The sequence below is a fragment of the Corylus avellana genome, chromosome ca1 (genome assembly GCF_901000735.1).
Source record: "Corylus avellana chromosome ca1, CavTom2PMs-1.0".
NCBI lineage: Eukaryota > Viridiplantae > Streptophyta > Magnoliopsida > Fagales > Betulaceae > Corylus > Corylus avellana.
The window spans coordinates 3255655-3275259 of record NC_081541.1 but is presented as its reverse complement, the minus strand read 5'-3'; the positions used below and the strand labels follow the sequence as shown (position 1 = coordinate 3275259).

Sequence of the window (19605 nt, the reverse complement as noted above, 5' to 3'; positions counted from 1 at the left end):
GGTAATTTGCATTTTTTTAATTGATTATCTCATTGGAAGCTAATCATCTAGTATCAATGGATGCCACGTAATCAATTTGCTATGTCACAGGCATCATGTAAGTGGCATATCTTAAAAAAATTAAATTTTTAGTATATTCATAAATAAGAATAAAAAAAAATCTTCATCGATGGTCGACCATCCTCTTGGTATTTCAAGGAGTCAGACTTTTAAGGTGGTTTGACCATCCATGATGGGATTTCAAGAGTGGTCTGAGCCGAGGCGGGGAACAAAACTAAAACAAAAAGATTTCGTGGGTGGAGAAAAATAATTTTTGAAGATTTATCTTATGAAAAATATATCTTTTAGGGATGTTTAATGTTTTTGGAGATTCCCTCAAGCCTTTGCTAGGTCCACCCTTGGGTTTGACCACCCTCCACCATTGAGGGTGGCCCAACCATGAACCACCCCACTTTGAGTGGTGGTTGAGCCATTTATTATTATTATTAATAAAATCATTTTGTCACCTCACAAATAGAGTTGGCAAAGCAGGGTGGCAAGTTGGGTTCGGGTTAACTCGCTTGACCCGCCATCCCAATAAAAATAAACTCGAATACAATCCGTTTAATTAAACAAGTCAGACTCTTAAATCCAAACACGACACATGAGTGACCCAACTTGACCCACTTAACTCGTTTAATAAATTGGTCAACCTGTTTGACCAATTTAGACCCAAACACGTTCCCGTTTGACCTAACCCAACACAACCAGTTTCAACCCTAACACGACATGCCTGACTCGTTTGACCTGTTTCAACATATATTTACCATATACAAAATATATATAATTTCATAAACTGGTCAAGCAGTTCAATCAGGTCAACTCGTCTATGACCCGAACCCGTTTATGTCAAACTCTAACTTTATACTTTCATGTCGGGTTGATGGGTCGTATAAAAAAATTATTAATCCTACTTACAAGCACCATGTAAGTGTTATATTTTATCTAAGACCTTGTGTTTATATTGTCTAATCATATAATTGAACAAGTTACATGAAATTTAAAAGAGAAATGTTTGATTTACATATTTTGTCTATCTTTTGTGCATCTCTTTATAAGAGATGGACAAATTCATCATTAAATATGTTATGTGGATCTACAAATTTAATAGTGAATTTGCATAAGAGATGAACAAGAGATTGATGTTTAACACTTTTCAATTTAAAAATAAAATTGCAGAACATTTTTAACTTTTAAAAATCTATTGTGACATATTGGATGGACAATTGTCACATTAGTACCTAACCTAAGCATTTGGTAATTAACCATCATTTACTAAGCGCTAAAAATAATTATGTTACACACCATTCTTTTAATTATTTTTTTACAATTTATTATTAAGTCCTACAAATCTAGTGAAAGATTTAGACATTTACTATAAGGTAACTATTTGGGTCCTACAAATATAATGGTATTTATCGTTTCTCAAAATGGCCATAACTAAGAGCACAAGATCCCAAATCGTTGAACCGGATAAGGTGACCGCGACACGATCCATATCCAGTTCCTTCTGTCTCTCTTTTCTTGACCAAAAACCTCACAAAACCCCACACTTGCTCGTGCTTTCTCTCTCCGTGTCCCTCCATACAAGCACTCTTCCAACTTCAATGGCCAGTCTAGTATACTCCTTGCAACCTACTCTTCACCAACCCCACGTATCTTCTTTATCATCATCATCTTCTTCTTCTTCTTCTTCATTGGCTACAGTGTCTCTCCTCAGTTCCACAACCTTCTCCACCAAACCCAGAAAGTCGCCGACTTTCACATTTTCCTTCTATAAATCCAGCTTCTTGAAGAACCTCAAACCCATTTCGCAAACACCCAGAAGAAGCCACGGCAATGGCAATTCAATCTCTACCAGAATGTCGTGGGACGGTCCGCTTTCTTCCGTGAAACTGATCACACAGGGCAAAAATTTGGAGGTATTTACACTAGCCCTTTTCTTGGCAGCTCAGAAGACGTAGAGTTGGTTGACCCTTTTCTTGGTTTCTAAAAGAAATTATAATAGGACATGCAATTTCCAGTTTCACGGTTCTTGTTGGTCTTTTATTTATTTATTATCTGTTCTGTTTCCATTTATTAATCGATAGATCTATTAGGATTATCTTGCTTTCAGGTACTTGTTTTAAGCTATTCTGAATTTATGTTTTATTTGGATGGAAGTATTGAAGAGGAGGATTTGGATTGCAGTTTTTAATTTAAATAGCTTGAAAAAGTATGAAAGTTTATATATATATATATATATAGGTGAAATTCATGGATGGATTTAAGCCATGTTAATATGTGGGATTGAAATGATTAGGTATGAGAAGGTATTTTAAATCCATAACACTAGTGTTTTTTTTTTTTTTTAATTAATAAAACTTGATTATTACTTATCAAAAAAAAAAAAAAAAACACTAGTGTTTTTGCTGGAGCAAAATCCTCAAAACTCAAATCCATCATTTGCTGTTAAAATTTGTATTTATACTAGCAATTGCTCTTCAAATCCCTAGACTTTAAATCCTTAAATCCAAATGCAACCTTATTGATTTTTGTATGAAAATCAATGCATTTTGAACCTACCAAATGGGGTTTAATTTTCTCTGGTTTGTTTTTTTGCTCATTTTGATTTACTTATCAGAATATAAATGGGAATTTGATATGATAAAATATTTATGGGTGAATATAGTTAAGTGAGAATGTCAAGAGGCATGTGGAAGAGAAAATGGGGAAGGCAGTTACTAAGCACAGTCATCTGGTTAGGGAAGTGGATGTCAGGCTATCAGTTCGAGGTGGAGAGTTTGGGAAAGGTCAGAGAATTCGGCGGTGTGAGGTATTGCTGCTTGCTATGCATTTTAGGGCTTATCTTAAATTGGTTATTGTATTGAGGGCTTGTATTTTTGTAGGTTACTTTGTATACAAAGAAGCATGGAGTGGTTCGGGCTGAGGAAGATTCTGAGACAGTCTATGGCAGTATAGATTTGGTGTCTTCAATTATACAAAGGAAGCTAAGGAAGATTAAAGAGAAGGAGTCAGACCATGGGCGGCACATGAAGGGGTTTGACAGATTGAAAGTTAGGGAGGCCACGGTACAAGCAGTGGAGGAAAAGGAAGACGAAAATGAGGAAGATCCAATGCCTCAAGAAGAGGATAACGAAATTATTAATGAGGTTACTACTTGACTCTTGAGTTTATCTGCTATCTTTTTTTGATTTGCTATGCCATATATTTCTTACTATAGCGGTCTGGATGCTTGGCTTAATTAACCACTATATTTGTTAGGAAACTTTATCATTCGTTTTTTCAGATAATAATTTGTTCCCTTTTATCTTGAGTGTCAGTGGATTTATGTCATTAATTACAAAAAAAATTTATGTTATCAGCTGATTGTCAGTTCACTTATCTGCTAACTTAGACACCCTCAGAAAAAAATGCTGACATAGACATGCTATTCTTTTCCCGCACACATGCACTCACTCTTGTGTACATTTCATTTCTTTCAGATTGTCCGTACGAAATACTTCGACATGCCACCTTTAACTGTCTCTGAAGCAATTGAGCAGCTGGAAAACGTTGATCATGACTTCTATGGTTTCCGAAACGAAGAGACTGGTATTAAACTCAATGGGTTTATGTCCCCTTTTTTTTTCCCCTTTTTCTGCATCAATTATCATAGTCATCCACGGATATAATTGTTCTTTGCCTTTGCACCAGGTGAGATTAATATCATATACAAAAGAAAATCTGGAGGATATGGCCTTATTATACCTAAAGGAAATGGAAAAGATGAGAAATTAGAGCCTATGGTGGTAGAAGCAGCTAAAGAACCCTCCTTGGTAGACTAAAAGTGAAGCAGTGGAAGATCCTTTCCTGAGATAATTTGAGTAGATATGTCTCAAACCAATGGCCATGATGTACTTTGAGGCCAGGGCATGCTGAGAAATTCCTGATTTTGAGTTTTGAGGTCAAAAGATGGAAACTTTTTTGAGACGAATGAACACGTTTTCTGAGGGTGATTAGTTATTGTAAAATGAGATACATCACATAGGGACTGGATTTAACAACTTGTAATTACAATGAATCTGTATATGAATGAGCTAGCTCAGATATCTCCCTTTCCTTCTGTTCTCCTGTATCTTAGATCATTTCTATCTTATCTTTTTTTATTTTTTGGTGGGGTGGGGGTATTAGCAATGGAGATTGGCGTACACTCTCGAGACGGTGAAAATTGCAAAATTGGAAGAGAATTTTAGCTATTTTTTCTCCGGAATTGATCTTGTCTTTTTATTTTTACATTGCATAGTTGGATCTCTAATGATTTTTTTTTTTTCACTAGAAGCCAAAGTCGTGGTAATGAGGCATATCTTGCCTTTTCTTGAAAATTGTATTTTCTTAGTCAGTCTTGTATTCATAGCATGACTTAAAATGTTAAGAGCTTGCCACCAATATTATTTTATACATTTTAGCATGACAATATCTTATCAATCATAAGATTCTGTGATCTCAGTTCTCACGGATATTGGACTTCTTACGCTATGAACCCCGTCAGTCCAAGTCAAGCTTCCGAATGAGTATCCTGTGGTCACTTTGTGAGAAGAGGAAACAGTAACAGTGAAGGAGATGGTCTTGATAACAGAGTTGAAGGTCAGCATATGAGGTTTTACTGCTATGGTTATGCCAAGAGGGGGCTCAACAACAGCCACATATCTTGAGTTGACAGCGCCCACATTTGTGATAGTTCTGGTGAGAGTTGTCGAGTTTCTAAGGGCTGGGATGGTTATAGAAGGGAGGTTTATGTCCAGAATAGAGGGCTGTTTTATGGGGCAGAATGTGGGATGTTCTATAAGCTGGGAAATGGCAGAGTTTTTATAACCCATGGCGCAGAGGTATTGAATATAATCTGCTGTCCCCATGTCATAGACAAGACCAGGATCTGCTGCACCATTCGCATCAACAATTCCACCTCCATAATCAAATGGATCCGCAAGTTTGATTGGCTCCCCTTCTGCATATATTGGTTCACCAGATGGATCAGTATTCCATGCTGCAGATCGTGATACCATATAAATTAGACACAATATGAAAGAATGAATAGGCAAAGAACTTTGTGCTACTGCGAAGGAAATGTACGTGTAACATAAAGTACCTGTGGTGACAATTGCAGATTGAATAGCCGCAGGGGACCAATCTGAGTGCAATGATTTGAGCAATGCAACAATGCCAGAGACATGGGGAGCTGCCATGGATGTTCCTGATTCAAAGTCGAATGCAATTGCAGGGTTAAGAGGCGGAACTGCTGATAGTATGTGGACACCCGGGGCCGCTACGTCTGGCTGTGCCCATGCAGAGACCACACGGGACACCAATGAGCAAGATTTTAGTGCTTACAGAAATCCCAATTGAGTGTTTTCTTTATTAGTATTGAGTACTAAGGTAATTACCTTCAGTATTGCTGGAGCAATGGAACTAGGCCCTCGAGATGAGAAGTATGCCACGTTGGTCGACACAGGTCTGCCAACATGTGTTTTGGTAGGCCTAATCCTGACCTGTGGATTCCTGCAATAACTCTCTCATGTATGAATCTGTAGTGATGATGATTACATCTTTTATAGCAAGGATTATGGCGTTACCTGGTAGAGCGAATGTAGTAGAGTATCTGCGTGCCAATTTCGTAGCTTACTTGAACACACGGGAAGTCATCATCGCATGAATACAGGGACCTACTGGGATTTTTGGCGATAATTAGTCCCAAACAACCAATCTCTTTGACAGACAATGCAGCAGCCTCTACTGCACTCTCATCAGAATCTGAAGTGAAGCAGAGGACAACAGTTCTGGCTGACCAAGTATCACTCGGTGAGAGAGATTCGCAGTAACTGTATAAACAAACACCTTGTTAAACTCCAGGCAACAAGTAAAAAGCTGGAAATTGTGAAAGACAAAGTCATTGCTGAATTAAGCTGTGCTTCATCGATTGTATGCCACACATACGCTCATCCAAGGGAAAAAAGACACAAGTCCTTGCTGGGACTAGAGGCATCAATATGATGTAGAATTGACCAGTCCGGCATATTCCTGATTAGATATTTAAGAAATATCAAGGCTTTAAAGCAGCACTGCATTCTCTGTAAGATATATTTACCGAGGAGATAGAACTTCCGAGACGTCATGGTAGACTAGATTGATGAACCCCATTTTCTCTCCTGTAAACATGGCTTGACCCTACAATTAATAAATTTGTTATCAGCTTAAGCTTTTAGCTAATTGGTGATTTATCAAGTGTCAAAGTAGAAGTAATAAGTTTGAACCCGAATCTTCAATTTACTAATTTCAGTTAAATATTTAACTTGTTAGACTTCACTTCTTGAAAGAAAGTTTGAGCCCACGCAATATTAATTAAATGATTAAATTCACAATTTTCTATCGGCTTAAGGTTTTGAAATAATGTGTGATTTAACAATTACAACATTTAAGTGAAGTAACTGCACTGATCATGCATTGACTTTGATTTGTCTTCCTCTTTTATGTCGTGCTGCAGTGCATGTATCAGTTTGTGAAGAAATACCATTGTAGTCCAGTTATTTCCAAGCGTGATGGGTGTAGGGAATGACCGGTCAGCAGTGCTTGCTGCAACAGTTAAGACCCATGGTGCTGTGTTCTGTATCGTTTGAGCACTTGGGCCTGCATTTCCAGCCGAACACACAACACTGATCCCCTTTGCCATAGCATGGAAGGCACCAATGGAGATCCCACTACGTGCGTCAACATCAGAAAACAAGGGAATATCAGGGGCAATGGACAGTGATAGCACATCTACCCCATCGTGTATGGCTTTGTCAAATGCTTTCAGAATGTCAGCAGTTGCACATACTCCTCCATACAGCTTCCAGCAGACTTTATACATAGCCAGCCTAGCCAGGGGTGCACCACCCCTCACTGTTCCAATACCAAGCCCCTTGTAGCTCACATTCGCCACAAAGAAGCCACATGCAATTGTAGATGTGGCTGTGCCATGTCCAGATGAATCTCTGGGAGACAAGTAGTCCTTGTACTCAGTAGTGTTGTATGGCTGTCCAGACTCAGCTAGCAGTCCCTTGATGAAATAACGAGCTCCAATTAGCTTTCTATTGCAGGCCTTCCTTGCATTGAACAGCTCTCCTGACTCACAAACACCCCTCCATCGCGTAGGGACTGGCCCTAGACCTTCATCTCTGAAAACTTCAGCCTCTGGCCATATCCCTGCTCATCATTTATTCGGCTTAATTTAGTGAGACATGCATGCACACACTTTCATGGGTAGAAATACATACGCATTAACAGGGTGAGGTGAGAGGAATAGTACCTGTATCAAGGAGACCAATGATGACGCTGTCACCCATTTTGGATTTGTGCAGGAGATTTTTTGGCGAATGTGAAGACAGTTGAAGGTAGTCCCAGCTTCTTGTAGTTTGCAACTTATAGAAGCGATTGGGAATGACTTGAACCACAGTTGGTGACTCTACAAGCGAAACAAGAAATCTATGACCATGTTTCTAATCTGAGGTATGAAGCATATTTACGTGGTTGACATTTGAGAAAAACTTGTGCATTTAAGTTGTCTATGATATCATGGCTTTTATCTCTGACTTCTTAGCATCCTAGCTTACGCATGGATTCAGAGCTGCAGCTCACACTTATATACAATAATAAATTGCCACGGAACGGGAGGGAAACGGGTCTTTATTTTGAATGTAGAACTTTTCCTTACATGAACTTTGCTTGGTGAGGAGTTGTTCTTCATGTAACATTAGGCACTTTATTATAGATTGCAGGATTATAAAAAATAAAAAATAAATAAAATAAAAATTATTTTGATGTATGACTTAAATGTTTGATCATAATGACCATCTTTTTGCTCAATCTCCAATGGCATCTGCTCTGCCACCAGTGTGCTTAGTATGCAACTTATGTTGATGGCCTCGCCATTTTCTCTTTATGTTTCATGGTGCCTTCCGCTTTCAAATTCATTCTCTACAATGTAATGACTGTTGCAATTATGAACTTGTACAAATATAAAATGTTTTGTAGTTTAAATCATGCGTATGCCTCATAAAGACGGGGGGGCTAACCAAGAAATGAATGTAATTGTCAAAGTACCTGAAATCATTTGTGCTTGAGTCTCTGTTAGCTTGGCTGCAAAACCAGAGAAGCCATGTTTGTAACAGTAGACCATGGCTTCTGCAGATGCTTCTTTGCTACACAAGTACATTGTGAACTGTTAGTTCTGGCTCAAGCTGTTTTTGAACTAAAGCCTCTATTGATAAAAAAAAAAAAATTCAGTTATTATCTTTCTCATGGTATACCTTCCAAGAACTCTAGTGAGAATTTCAAGATGGGTTTCCGCAAGCAGCTTTGGATCATGATATTGCCCTTTTCCCATATAAACGATGTAAACCTGTAAATTCTCACTACATAGTTAGTTTCTAAGAATGGTCAAGGTATAAGAAGGGAAATGAATGGTGAAGGAGACAAAGGGAAAACTAACATTTCTTTTGGCTTCTGCAAGAGCGGTCAAGGTAAGTTGCTCATTCAGAAATGAGAGAAGAGAAAGGAAAACAAATGAGACAGTTATGTTCCTCTTCTTACCACATCGAACTGAGCTCATTGCGTAAGAGAGAGTGAGAGAGAGAGAGAGAGAGAGAAATATAGAGGAAAGACGTGGATCCCTTCCTTGTAATCACCTCTCTTAAATGGAGAAAAGAATGTTCACCATTCTTGTGTTCCGCTAATTAAGCAAAAGCTGCTTTATTCAGAATAAACCAGAAGACTAAACAAATACATTTGCTAATTAAGCAAAAGCTGCTTTATTCAGAATAAACCAGAAGACTAAACAAATACATTTTCACCCGAGAACACCTACTCCTGTGTTTTTAATGTCATGTGATTAATTATAAGTATCTACAATGTTAAGAAAGTGAGTGTCATGTCCTTGAATCACTCTCCCAAAGGCCAAGGTCATATCACTGTCTTCTCAGAAGACTTCTTTCACAGCACAATTATTATTGATCCTAAGACTTTATCTACTTCTCTGTCGTTATGCCATGATTGTATATTTGTATGGCTGCTATTTATCATAGCATGTCCTTATTTATCTACTGCTCTACTTCTTTGTTTTGTGGGATAGAATCTTAGGAAAGTGCTGCATAACAGTACAATTGCTCAAACGGTTTGCTACCTCCCTTCTTTTTCAAAAGAATAATTGTTATGCTCGGACGGAGAGAGTAATCAATACTTATCTCAAAAGTAAAGTTGATAAGAAGAGGTGAATTAATTATGTAATTAATATTGTAACATTGTGAAAAATTTTAATTGAAATGGAGAATAAACTGTGAGAGTTAGGGTTCGAACTCACAATCCTTCCTCTGATGTTATATTAAATCATCACTTGTCAAGTCTATATTATTTCTTTCAATTTCATACGTATGGGTGTTATGTGGGGTGGTTGATGGTTGATGGTTGTGTCGATAATTTTTCCTGTTTTTATACCAGAATGCTATATGCAATGGACAACCTCTTGTGAGAGAGTACTCAAGCCCCACCTTATTCGAGTAGGTGTTCAGATAATTTGAACATATGCAATGAACAACTAAACAATTCCGTTGCATGGAATCTAGACCCTATCTGCTCCTACTGTCCCACATAAACTGGCCATGTTACATATACATTAAACAGATGATATCATAGGCTACTTTATAATAGTTGAATATTAGGTTTTTTCTTTTTCTTTTCTAAGAAATAGTTGAATATTAGTTGGTTGTGCCTTTGGTAGCGACATGGAAAGATGTCCCTTATATTGGAAAAGTCGTAATAATGTAATAAAAGATTTGAAGTGTAGGCATACCTGGAACCAACTCCAACAGAGGAACTGTACTTTTTTAATCTTCAAATGATTCTTTAATTATATCAAAGAAAACTGGAATTCACCTGCCCAGAATGATCCTTCAAATTATTAAATCAAGAATTTATGGTTAACTGTATTGTGCACCTTGGACTATCAATCCCCTATTTCGAGAGTAATGTGCATTGTCCACCACATCATCTAAATCAGTGTTCAAATTAACAAACTAATGTACATGTTAGAATGATGGGATGCAATGGTATGTTGAATTAACATATTAGTACATATTAATTTGCAAAATCCACCTGAACAAAGTTTTCTTCCAAACTGAGTTTGAAAAATTTCCTTACATTTAATTTATTAAACTAACATGTATCCATTTTGGATATATGTTAATTTAAAAGATTGAGTTGGATGAAATTACTCGAACTCAATTTAGAGGAAAACTTTGTCTACTCCCACCTCCCACCTCATCCTACCTACTAATTTTTTATTTTGACAGTATTTTGGATTGTGAGTGTTGCAAATTAATCTCAAATTAGGGTGTTAATCACAAAAATGTGCAGTTTAGAGTGACATGCAAATGATACCATAATTTAAGGTGAATAATTATAATTAACTGAAAATTTTAAAATCTGGGACCCAGTTAAACAAAACCTTCACTTGATTGGGTCTACAACTACCTCTTTCTGTCTTGAATGAATATGTTCTCTACTTTCAAAACACCAAATATAACAACAAAAAGTGCATACAGAGCCTCATTTTCCATTACTTTCCTCATTCTTATTTCAGCAACCAATAGAAATTTTGTAACATGCTGAAACAGATTTAATAGAGTTGATTTTCACGAATTTATGAAATTAAGCTACTCTTGATCATTGTATAGATTTGAACATAACAAAGCTTATCCCAGAGCAGATTTCCTACTACTCAAGCTTCAGGCCTTTCAGGTCTTCAATAGTTGGAAGAATCATTTCAATCTTCTCACTCCCCAATCTGCAATTGTCTGAACCAGCTAAAATAGTAAAAATAGAGTTCTTGTACATCAAAATTAGCAGAGGAGAAAGTTTCAAGCGGTTGTTGAAATAAACACGCCATGAGTGATTAAAACCTTGCTTATAGAAAGGAGCATGCATTACTATCTAACCTTCATTGCTATTCAGTTTCTCAACCGTGTGTAATAGCTTTTTCTCTTTCTTCTTTGTCGAGAATGTCTTAGTCGAAACGGTTAACAGCTTATTGAGCGACATTCCCTCTCCAGTAATCCTCTTCTTTGCCTCATACCTAGCCTTAATTCTCTCGTCAAGCTTGTAACCAAGGAATGCAGGAAAAGTCAACAACTCTCCAACTTCACGACCCATGTCCTCTATCAAGTACTCCATCTTCTCCTCCAAAGAACTAGGATTGTATTGCAGTATTTGGCGGTGCTTCTTGCTCATGGAAACAATGTCAGCACAAGAAAAACCGTAGCTCAAGAATAGCCCAATTACCTTTTGTAAATTCTCACAGCTTGTTCTGGTTACAGATCCCATTGCCACTGACATGTCCTTTGTTCTATATCTATACCCAATCTTCACCAAAAACACAAGTTTATACTCAAGGTTATTCAATGACAGGCCAAGAAACAAGGGAGCCTTGATCAAGAACTTGAAAATATCATCAGAATCCAACCCACATTGCTTGAGAAACTCTATCCTAGGACGCAATTTCCTCTCCTTGCTGGCACTAACTAAACTTGGGAACACAAGCAAAATCCTGAAGATTTCCTGATCATTCAGGCCAGCAAACGACCTCAGGAACTCTACATGGCCCGCCACATGCTTCACACTGTAACTCAAAATCAAAGGGAACTTACGCAGCACAAGCCCCGTGGCATCCTTATCTCCCCCACTGAGCTCCAAGAGAAACCCGATTCTCGGTGTCAACTGACTGTCCAAATCATAATTGAGAATCGCTGGACGCCTTACAATCAAATCAATGCCACCAAAGCGGCTCAAATAAGTAATGGTCTTTTCAATTTCTTCCACTGGCCTAAGACACAATGCTTTGGTTAAATTGACGTTGTTTAGCACAAAAAAAATCTTTTCACGCGGGACTCCATGATGAAGAATCAATTTAACCTTTTGATCAAAACCCACCAAGAATCTTGGGTCAGTGGAGGTCAAAAGGCGCTTGAGCTGCGCAGGCTCAATCTTAGCTTCCAATTCATCTCGCACAAAACATATAAATGGACCAATTTCCTCAGATGTTAACACACTGGGACATTTTGCAATTAAGTAAGAAAAATCTAGGCTATTAATTCCAACCGATTGTAAAGAATGAACCCTAGCACGTACTGAATCCAAAGATGTCAATGCCAAAGCTGGGTTCTTTTCCAATAGCAATTCGGTTTCTTTTTCGTCAAGTCCAATTTCTCTAAAGAATGCAAAGAGAAACCCTGAAACCAAACATAAGCATATATTACCGAGAATATTTTCAAGGACTAAATCGTGTTTGAGAATATGCCTCTGAGAGTTACTCACCAGTATCAATGCGAAGATCGGTGGGCGTATTGGTACAACTGCATTGGACTGAAATCTGGTCAGTGGGTCGAAGACCCACTTCGGCGAATAGCGGTTTCAGTTCGATTCTTGAGGCTTTACTGAAATTTAAGACACAGAACCATTTATGGGGATGGAAAGCTGAAACTAAAGCGAGTGAGAATCGAACAGCTCTGGGAGGGATTGGTGGGTGCGGTAGAAGACTAGAAGAAGAAGAAGAAGAATAAGAATAAGGAAAAGGGTTTGCAAACAAAGTGAGTAGAGCAACCATTTGCTCTCTTTAACCAGTAAACAGCGCGTTCGCAGTTTTGCCGCGGGTGTGCTTTGAATGGAGAAGTGAAATTGTGGACTTGAAAAAATGCTGACCAATGTTTTGGCCTACCCAACCCAATATGAGGTCTCAGGTCTTTCACATTTTATGGTCCATCGAGATATTCCTTTTTGGGACAGGCTTACCTGCGGTAGACAAAACTACCGCATATCTGCGGTAGTTTTGTTGGAAGGCTGGGATTTTAAGTTGGGCTTTTTTAAACTCCAAAGGCTAACGTGGAATTAAAAAAAAAAAAATGCCGTCAAAAATTTCGTTAACCCATACCGTCGGACCGTCTCCTCTCTCATTTTTCTCCCCATACCCAAAACCAGCGCTCCACTGACTGTAGTAGCCACCAGGGCTGAGGGTCTTGGTCAAGGAGCCAGGATTGAACCTCTACCAGCCGCATATCTCCTCCAAAGGTTGATTATTTTCTTCTTTTTCTTTTTCTACCCAAGACCGACCAGATTTGTTTTCTTTTTCTACCCAAAACAGAGGATTTGGGTAGAAAAAGTATTGGATGGGTCAAAGGGTCCGAACGACCTTCCGCCCACCGGCGTTGTGTTCCAGCCCTTCGAGGAGGCCAAGAAGGAGCTCGATTTCATCCCACCGTCCCTCACCTCTCGCTTTCTCGCAAGAACTACTCCGATGAGTGTGAGGCCGCGATTAACGAGCAGATCAAGTGGGTTTTTTGTTTAGATTTCATCCCTTTGAATCTTTTACATGTTCGGGTTTTTTGTTTGGATGGGTGTTCACGGCCAAAATGTTTGTTTTTGACGGCATTTTTTTTTTTAAAAAGTTCACGTTAGCCTTTGAAGTTAAAAAAACCCAACTTAAAATCCCAGCCTTCCAACAAAACTACCGCAGATATGCAGTAGTTTTGTTTACCGCAGGTAAGCCTGTCCCTTCCTTTTTAACATACATATACCTTCAAGGCCTTCCAAACCAAGTTTTTAGCTGAATAATTAATAAATTTGGGAAACTATATTTACTACCTCTCAAAGTTTTTAATTTGGGTTAATGTATCCTATCAATCTATCAAAGAGATTGCAATGTCCCCCTTTCCCTCACCCACCCCCACCCCCCACTAAAAAAAAAAGACAGAAAAAATAATAATAATAATAATTCATGGCACTATTTGGTGACCTATGGGCTATGGCCACGCCCGTGGGTCACCAGTTCTTTGATTTTTTATTTTTTTTTTAATTTTTATGGGCATTTTAATCTTTTTCATGGCAAAAGGGAAACATTAAAACCTCATTGGTAGATTGGTAAAGTACATTAACCTAATTGAAAGATTGGAGCCATTGCAAATGAGGTGGTAGATTGATGGGCTAAGTGTAGTTTCCTAATAAACTTCAAGAATGATTTTCCCCCCCAAGTTTTTTTCTTTTTCAAATCAATATTGTAACAAGTTCTTCTACACCTTGTTTTCTCATAGAGACTAAATCGATTGGACCTACGGACTTCACAACTGAAGGTAGTACATATACTCTCTCATTTCTTAATTTTCATTTATAATTGACAGTCACTCTCCTATGATCCTATCTCTTAATTTGTGTGACTTGATTAAAGTTGGATTTGATCCCAAATATCTAATACAATCCAAAGAAACTCTGATGCCTTTTTCCCAAGTTTAAAGTGTTTGTTACATAATGGTCCCAATGTTGTATGCTTGGTGAGCTGATAATGGCAATTGAAGCGGCAAAATCCAGTTGCAAGTGAATATTAATAAACCTGACTGCCAGTTTGAATCTGCTCATCTTTCTGCTGAGACTGCACTGAACAACACTGATGGAGATGATCAAGAGCAATATCCAGAATTGTTGCTGATTGACAAAGCATACAAAGGCAATAATGGGCGTGCCATCTGATTTTATGCTCTCCATGGATAAAAGCAAATCAACAAACCTCTACAACACACAAGAATATTTAAATAATAACCTTCGATTTCATCCAATTTTCTAGTTCCTCGTATGGGATCGAAGTGAGTAGCAGTTTAGAAAGCCTGGTGACAATGATGCTCACCCATAAACACACAGAATTTGGAGGTACACAAGAAACATGAAAATAAAAATGATATTTTCATTTTGAACGGGAATAAAAAATATTCACACCATGTTGATTGGTTAAACCAATTGTATGAAAGGTAGATGTTCGACGTTCAGGTGTGAATTAACCCCAAAACTCCATACTTCTTCCAGAGAGAAAAGTAGTCGTAAGGAGAACCAAATGCTGATAGAAGACTGCTGAGGCCACTGCAGAGAGAATCATTTAATAGGAAGTTGTATTCAAGACGGTTAGCTGTGTTCATGACTTGAATTATCTCCGAGTGTCCTCGTGGCATTTTTTAAGAAGCTTTTCTCCATGTTTCTTGCTTGAAAGCATGCCTTTAATAAGGATAACAGATGAGCTACCCTTTCCTGATTTTTTAGGTGATCTGGAAAAAGGAAACCTGCAAGATAATCATTATACTCTATATTTTTAGTTGACATGCAGACAGCAATGAGAATTGGAATCAAAATAATGTCAGAAACCTTATGCAGAGCAAGTGCACTTGCCTCTTTTTAGGAACTTGGGTAAGATCATCTGGTGTGTCTTTACACACTTCTTCCCTTAAGTCATTCTGAGGATTCTGTCCCTACAAAGGGCAGCAGAGGCAAAAATAGAGTTCTTAGGCCCATAAAATCAAATCTCACGTAGTCAGAACCAGTTACAGTAATGCATGATGTTGTAATTGGTAACTCTACTACCAGAGAGGCACTGATTAAAGAGGGATGAAGCATACTTGTATGCAACTGAGGGAGACAAAAGTTAACACGCTTAATTGATTTCTTATTAATAGTTAATTAAGTCAAACAAATCCAGAAGTGAATCCTACAGAAGGATGGTTAAATCTGCCACATCTCATTTCAAGAACAAGTGCCTCAAACAGGGAGAACCAATTATATACAAATAAGTTGACATAAAAACTGATGCGACTTCAGGTTAAGGCAAAATAAAGAGGTCTGACAGAGAGCTAGACAGCTAGTCCACAGTTTTTTTTGTTTTTGTTTTTTTTTCCTGGGGAAGGTTTGAATAGCTAGCAAAAGCTGAGTTACATCTTCAACAGCCAATAAAACAAAATCATTCATGAAAATTATAGCTTTCTAACATTGCGTAGATAGCATGACAAATGAATGCAGTTACTACAACTTATATGACATAACCAACTAGAAAAGTTACTCCTCCAGTTTTATTTCACGATTATAATAATATTGGGAATAGCTAGTGTTATTTCAAGTAAAGCATTTTGAAACTCAGAAAGCTCAATATTATGTCAAAAACCAGAAAAAAAAATGATGCTACAATCAAAATGAGGAGCCAGGAACCTGTAGAGGCCTTTGTTGCTACATATGATAGAGCAACGATGTTTTAAGGTACAAGAATGGATGTCATCAGCACATAAGGCAGAATTTACATTAAACAATTGAAATTGCAGCAACTGTTCCATTTCTATTGTAAATTCATCAAACACACCTGATTACTTGAAATAACAGAAAATTTTCAATCACCATACAGAGGAATGTCTAATTTTTAGTCTATTGACCTCATACCTCAATAAAATTCAACATGAACACTAACAACAGGCACACGAAAAACCATAACAGTCCACCACCAGAATAGCTCAGTGCCTATACATCTAGCCATAACCAGACGCCTACTCTAAACTCAACTTGGCTTAGCAAATTAATATAAAACTATAAACACTTGATGAAACCCAAAGCATGAAAAGCAAAAAAAAAGTATAAAATGATAAGGCACCACAACAATAGAAAAGAGCATGTATCAGAAAAAAGAAAAAAAAAAAAAAAAAAAAAAAAAAAAAAAAGAAAAAAAAAAAAAAAAAAAAAGAGAGAAAAATATATAGAGACTTATCTTACATTAAGAGCAATAGAATAATTTTTTTTTTTTTTTTTTTCAGGAAAAAAAAAAAGGTACAGTTGGATAAGCTTTATCTTGAAAAACATGAAAGTAAGTTATTTACCAAACTGCTATTGCTGTTTTTTTTTAAAAAAAAATTAACAAACATTTCATTATACAAGTCACCTGCAAACGAATTGTTTATTACAATGCAAAGAATTATCTTTACTACAATCCAAAGAGTTATCTTTACTTGCTCTTGACAATCCAACAAGCATATGCAAGATGAACTTGTCAAAAATCCAAACCACGTTAGTCAAGCACTCTCAGACCTTGTCTTTGTCAATGTTGAATGGAAAATTATTCATAAAATACCAACAATTAAAGAAGACAAATATCAACCGACAGTTTTTTAATTCGATAGAGAAATGACCAAAGCAAAATCCACCACTAGCAACTAATCTAAGACTAGGGAGAAAACTTATAATTCAAAATAATTTCCAAGTCCAAACACACTAAGGTCATTAAATATTGACATGAAATTTAGATAATCTTATGGAATGTAAAACACCAGACGGAAGCTGAAATCCTTGTTTCAAAACAGACACCAAACTCAAGACACATGCCAATACATACAAGCTAAAAAGAAGGTATCTAAGAGTTCGACCTTTAGCAGCATAAAATGAGACCAATCACATTGAAACTGAGATCACAACAAGCATTACAACCACATACGAATTCTTCAATTCCATAGTGCATTCATCTCACAAATGCAAACAACAAGACAACGGAATCGTATGCTTTTTAACCATTATCAAAGCCATCCCCAACTCTGGATCAAGGAGTTTCAAATGCCAAAATATATCACCCAACTATGAGACCCATCCTCACCTAAATGCAATCACCGGCCAAGATGCCATCAAAACGGACTGCAAATACAAAGGTTTAAACATGCAATAACAAAAGTCCCAAAGATTAGATTCTGACAGAAACCACATCAACCCGATGACCAAAACAGAATGGCGTTCAAAATGATTGCAAACATGAATAATCAGACACCCACATCCTAAATCATGCAAACTCCGTACTGGTTTCAATTAAGCATAACTTCCCAACCTGCAAGCAACTGAATTACATGCATACAATCAAACATAACAAAACAGATAATATCTTACTCGATTCGAACCCGCCACGGACTCCGACCCCGAAACCTTCGGTTTCTTCATCAACTCACCAACGATTTCATCATCACCATCATCAACATCACACCCACCACTCCCTTTCCTCTTCTTCCTCCCAAAGCTTCTCACTTTCCTTCTCTTCTCCCTTACCTTCCACACGTTCTTCCTCCTAAAGACCACCTTCTCGCTCTTCCAAACCCCAAAACTCGTATCGATCACCGTCACCTCACTAGCAGAATACCCCACCAGCTCTCTCTCCTCCTCCTCCGCTTCCACATTCCCTTCTTTCACTTTCGTCAAACGATTATCGGAACCAAACGACGCCGTTGTCGGGGCATTCTCGTCTTTCGGCGTACACGCAGGACTTTTCTCTTCTTCTTCTCGTTGGAGATGAGTGTTATTGTTTGTTGTTGAGGTAGTTAGCGACTTTGGGGCTGTTTGTTTCCGGGGAAACTTTTTCCCGGAAAGTTTGGAGCTTTGGGTGTTACCATTATCACCGTCCATGAAGAACAGCTCGGAGAGAACATTGCTCATGAGATTGTACAATTGTTGTTGTGGCTGATGTTCCTTTTCATGGGTCCGATTAGCGACCCGTTCCTGGTCGGACTGAGTCGACCCGGAGTTCGAGCGGGTCGACTCACTAGGGTTTTGGTTGCGTAGAAAGTGGTCGAGTCCGAGGTTGTCGTTATTGTCGTCGTTGTTGTTGTCGGAGGAGGTGGTCGGGAAGCCCCGATTGGACCGGAGCCGGTCGAGCCAGTTTGAACCGGACTTTCCGGCTGGCGGGACCGAGCAGAGCATTCTGGCGAACCGGCACGTGGAGCGACGCGGTTGGGCTGTCAGTCAAAATTGGAGGGCTTTTTAACCGCAGAGACCGTATTGAATCGGAGAATTGGAGATCGAAGTGGGCTCTCGAATAGGGTTTTGTGCAGTTCTTCGATGGCGTGCAGCCTGCGGGTCTGGGGTTTCTCTAGCTCCAGAGTGCTTGCTCAGTTGGTTTTCGCCACGTGGCAGCGTTTGAAAGCCACTGAGCAAAAGTGCCGTTGCCCTGTCGGCGTGACAGAACACGTTGGCGTTAAAGTCCCACACGACACTATTCCCTTCCCATTCAAGTGTTTATAATGTCTATTTGTATTTTTCCTTTTTTCAATGTTTACAAATGGTGAAATTTGAGGATCCTTATCCGTACACACTGGATGTTACGAGGATGTTAAGGGGTTTCCTATTAATAAGTCTCACGGCCGTAGGTATGGTGGTGGCGCAAGGTGAGAGGTCCGGACTCCGGTCCAAGTTCGAGGCTTTTGGCCGGTTTTTGATTGTTAAGCATCTCCTCTCGTTGATGTTTGCTCTCCACCAATGATGTTTTCGCGTTTGATTCCGCCGCACGTTCTTTGGTAATCTCAAGGAACTTCTCGTCCACCAATCCCAACATCACTGTCTAGAGGTGTAGCTTTCTAATCCATTAAACGGCGTAGTTTATTGAACCTCAGACTAGTCCACCCTTTTTCTTAAAACCCTCCGCCTACCGCTCATGTCCTAATCCATATCCCAATCCTTAATACGCAAGCTCTCTACCTTCTAACTTCATCTTCCTCTGATTTTTCACCAAATATATTTGATAATTTTTTTCTGGGCCTGATAACTTTTTTTTGGCTTCCTTTCGTTAAAGCCTCGAGCTTTGCTCTCCTTCTAACTTTTTCATACTTATTACCATCAAAATTATGATATTTTGACAATCATATTTCTTTCCCATTATTATCTGGGTTTTTTTTTTTT

The 19605-nt window shown here is 38.3% G+C and overlaps 4 protein-coding genes across 8 annotated transcripts; 1 reads left to right on the top strand and 3 right to left on the bottom strand.

Annotated features, from left to right (window-relative positions):
• The first annotated feature begins 1508 nt into the window (after positions 1-1508).
• LOC132168204 (ribosome-binding factor PSRP1, chloroplastic) lies at positions 1509-4144 on the top strand. Its single transcript, XM_059579328.1, has 5 exons — positions 1509-1961; positions 2711-2854; positions 2928-3191; positions 3525-3633; positions 3736-4144. Exons 1-5 carry the CDS (start codon positions 1647-1649, stop codon positions 3864-3866), a joined length of 963 nt encoding a protein of 320 aa, XP_059435311.1. The 5' UTR covers positions 1509-1646; the 3' UTR covers positions 3867-4144.
• Positions 4016-8776, bottom strand: LOC132168202 (subtilisin-like protease SBT3.6). 5 transcript variants are annotated; one of them, XM_059579322.1, is made up of 10 exons: positions 8546-8776; positions 8364-8455; positions 8158-8255; positions 7364-7519; positions 6587-7260; positions 6164-6243; positions 5652-5897; positions 5463-5577; positions 5168-5354; positions 4016-5065 (listed from the first exon to the last, which is right to left on the bottom strand). In XM_059579322.1, the coding sequence occupies exons 1-10, from the start codon at positions 8663-8665 to the stop codon at positions 4503-4505; spliced, it is 2331 nt and encodes a 776-aa protein (XP_059435305.1). In that variant the 5' UTR covers positions 8666-8776; the 3' UTR covers positions 4016-4502. The 5 variants fall into 5 exon arrangements, with proteins under 5 accessions (XP_059435305.1, XP_059435306.1, XP_059435304.1 ...); XM_059579323.1 differs by having other exon boundaries at positions 4016-5026; XM_059579326.1 differs by having other exon boundaries at positions 4765-5065; positions 5168-5272.
• A 1867-nt stretch (positions 8777-10643) lies between these two features.
• On the bottom strand, positions 10644-12827 carry LOC132168203 (transcription termination factor MTERF8, chloroplastic). The gene is made up of 3 exons (XM_059579327.1): positions 12421-12827; positions 11046-12335; positions 10644-10904 (listed from the first exon to the last, which is right to left on the bottom strand). The coding sequence occupies exons 1-3, from the start codon at positions 12707-12709 to the stop codon at positions 10825-10827; spliced, it is 1659 nt and encodes a 552-aa protein (XP_059435310.1). The 5' UTR covers positions 12710-12827; the 3' UTR covers positions 10644-10824.
• A 1846-nt stretch (positions 12828-14673) lies between these two features.
• Positions 14674-19465, bottom strand: LOC132180679 (uncharacterized). Its single transcript, XM_059593585.1, has 3 exons — positions 17827-19465; positions 15310-15389; positions 14674-15203 (listed from the first exon to the last, which is right to left on the bottom strand). Exons 1-3 carry the CDS (start codon positions 18628-18630, stop codon positions 15071-15073), a joined length of 1017 nt encoding a protein of 338 aa, XP_059449568.1. The 5' UTR covers positions 18631-19465; the 3' UTR covers positions 14674-15070.
• Positions 19466-19605: the final 140 nt, after the last annotated feature.